We start from the raw sequence: 1,404 nt of genomic DNA on the forward strand, positions 1-1,404 counted from the left end.
CGGTTCCTATCAAGGGACTCTTGAGACCTCTTTTCACATGATTGCATTTTCGGACATCATGTAACGTTATTTCATGACATGGCGCTACATCATGGCAACTTTGCTGCTTGCCTGGAGTCATTATCTGATTTTATTGGACGGTTCTTATCGAACCATCGTCTCGGAGACGCCTTGAAAATGGTTTCCAAAATTGTTGTTGTTGCGCCGTATCAAGAACTCAATTCATGATATGAAACTGCTTTGCTGCAACTTTCCTCACTTTGTCGCTTATTTGGGGTTGCGGTTTTCATCGCACCACCGTCCGAGAAGACTCGTTCGACCTGTTCCAAATGTTTCCAAAAGGAGAGAACTTTTTAAGCACCTTCACGATTATGACGTTGCGTGACTGCAACCTCATTTGAAACGCTGAAGATCGCATGCTTGAAAAAATACCTGAAGTCCGACCAATCTAGTTGACTGCGTGTTAGTTTTTTAGCACCGTGAGTTGACCAACCATGGCGTTGGCATTTCTTAACACTAAACTGCATCACGGCATCTCTGCTCTTTATTCCGAGTCGTATGTGATATCCACTGGATGGATATCATTGAAACAGCATCTCAGAGACTCTGGAGACCTGTTTCAAATGTTTTTAAATCGTTGTTGTTGTTGTGTCTTCTCAATTCAGGACACTGCATCACTGCAACTTTGTTGCTTGTCGGTCGTCGTCCTCTCGGAGACCACAAATTTTACGATTTCAGTTTGTAGCCTGCACCTGTAGAAGACCAGCAGTCCAACGATCAAGTTCACTGCACGTTTGTTTGCTTAGCACCACAAGTCGAAATCTTCCACCTCGCATGAGCGGTCCGCTTTTTGGGGTACTTTTGCCCCTACACTGAACTGCGTCTCATAAACATCCGGAATGGTGAGAGAATGTCCAGGCGCTTCCTGGAGCGCCGGCGCGGCGTACACACACAACCCGTGGATGCCGTCTCGACGTAACGCGTCCTGTCCCGCGGCAGGTAAGCGTCAGAGAAGCCGAGCTCACGGGGAACGGCGTCGGAACGGCCGCGCGGCTTGCCCTCGCTGCGGTACCACAGGCATGAGCAGATGGTCTGGAAGTGCAACACCTCCGCGTAGACGTCTTTAGCCTTGGGCGTGGACGGCGCCGAGGCGGCGGGCGGCACCAGGCACGTTATCTCCGAACCGGGCTTGCCGTTGCCCGGCGGGGCCCCGTGCCTCAGGGCGTCCCTCCGCTCATCCTCGGCGTTCATGGTGAGGAAGCGCAGCACCACCAAGTTGAGGAAAGCGCCGATGACCGTCAAGCCCGTCAGGATGTAGACGAAGCAGAAGGCCACGTAGCGCGGCTCCTTTTGCAGGGCGTCGTGCCGCTGCAGCGCCACGTAGTCGCCGAAGCCGATGGTGGT

At 52.4% G+C, this 1,404-nt stretch overlaps 1 protein-coding gene across 1 annotated transcript; it reads right to left on the reverse strand.

The window, feature by feature from the left end:
- Window positions 1-530: 530 nt before the first annotated feature.
- LOC109509585 (potassium channel subfamily K member 3-like) lies at window positions 531-1,401 on the reverse strand (the record flags this gene model as incomplete). The annotated part of the gene is made up of 1 exon (XM_019859418.1): window positions 531-1,401. A coding segment is annotated over one exon (534 nt), but the record flags the coding sequence as incomplete, so codon positions are not given.
- Window positions 1,402-1,404: the final 3 nt, after the last annotated feature.

Source organism: Hippocampus comes, unplaced genomic scaffold, assembly GCF_001891065.2.
Source record: "Hippocampus comes isolate QL1 unplaced genomic scaffold, H_comes_QL1_v1.1 C16960164, whole genome shotgun sequence".
Classification (NCBI taxonomy): domain Eukaryota; kingdom Metazoa; phylum Chordata; class Actinopteri; order Syngnathiformes; family Syngnathidae; genus Hippocampus; species Hippocampus comes.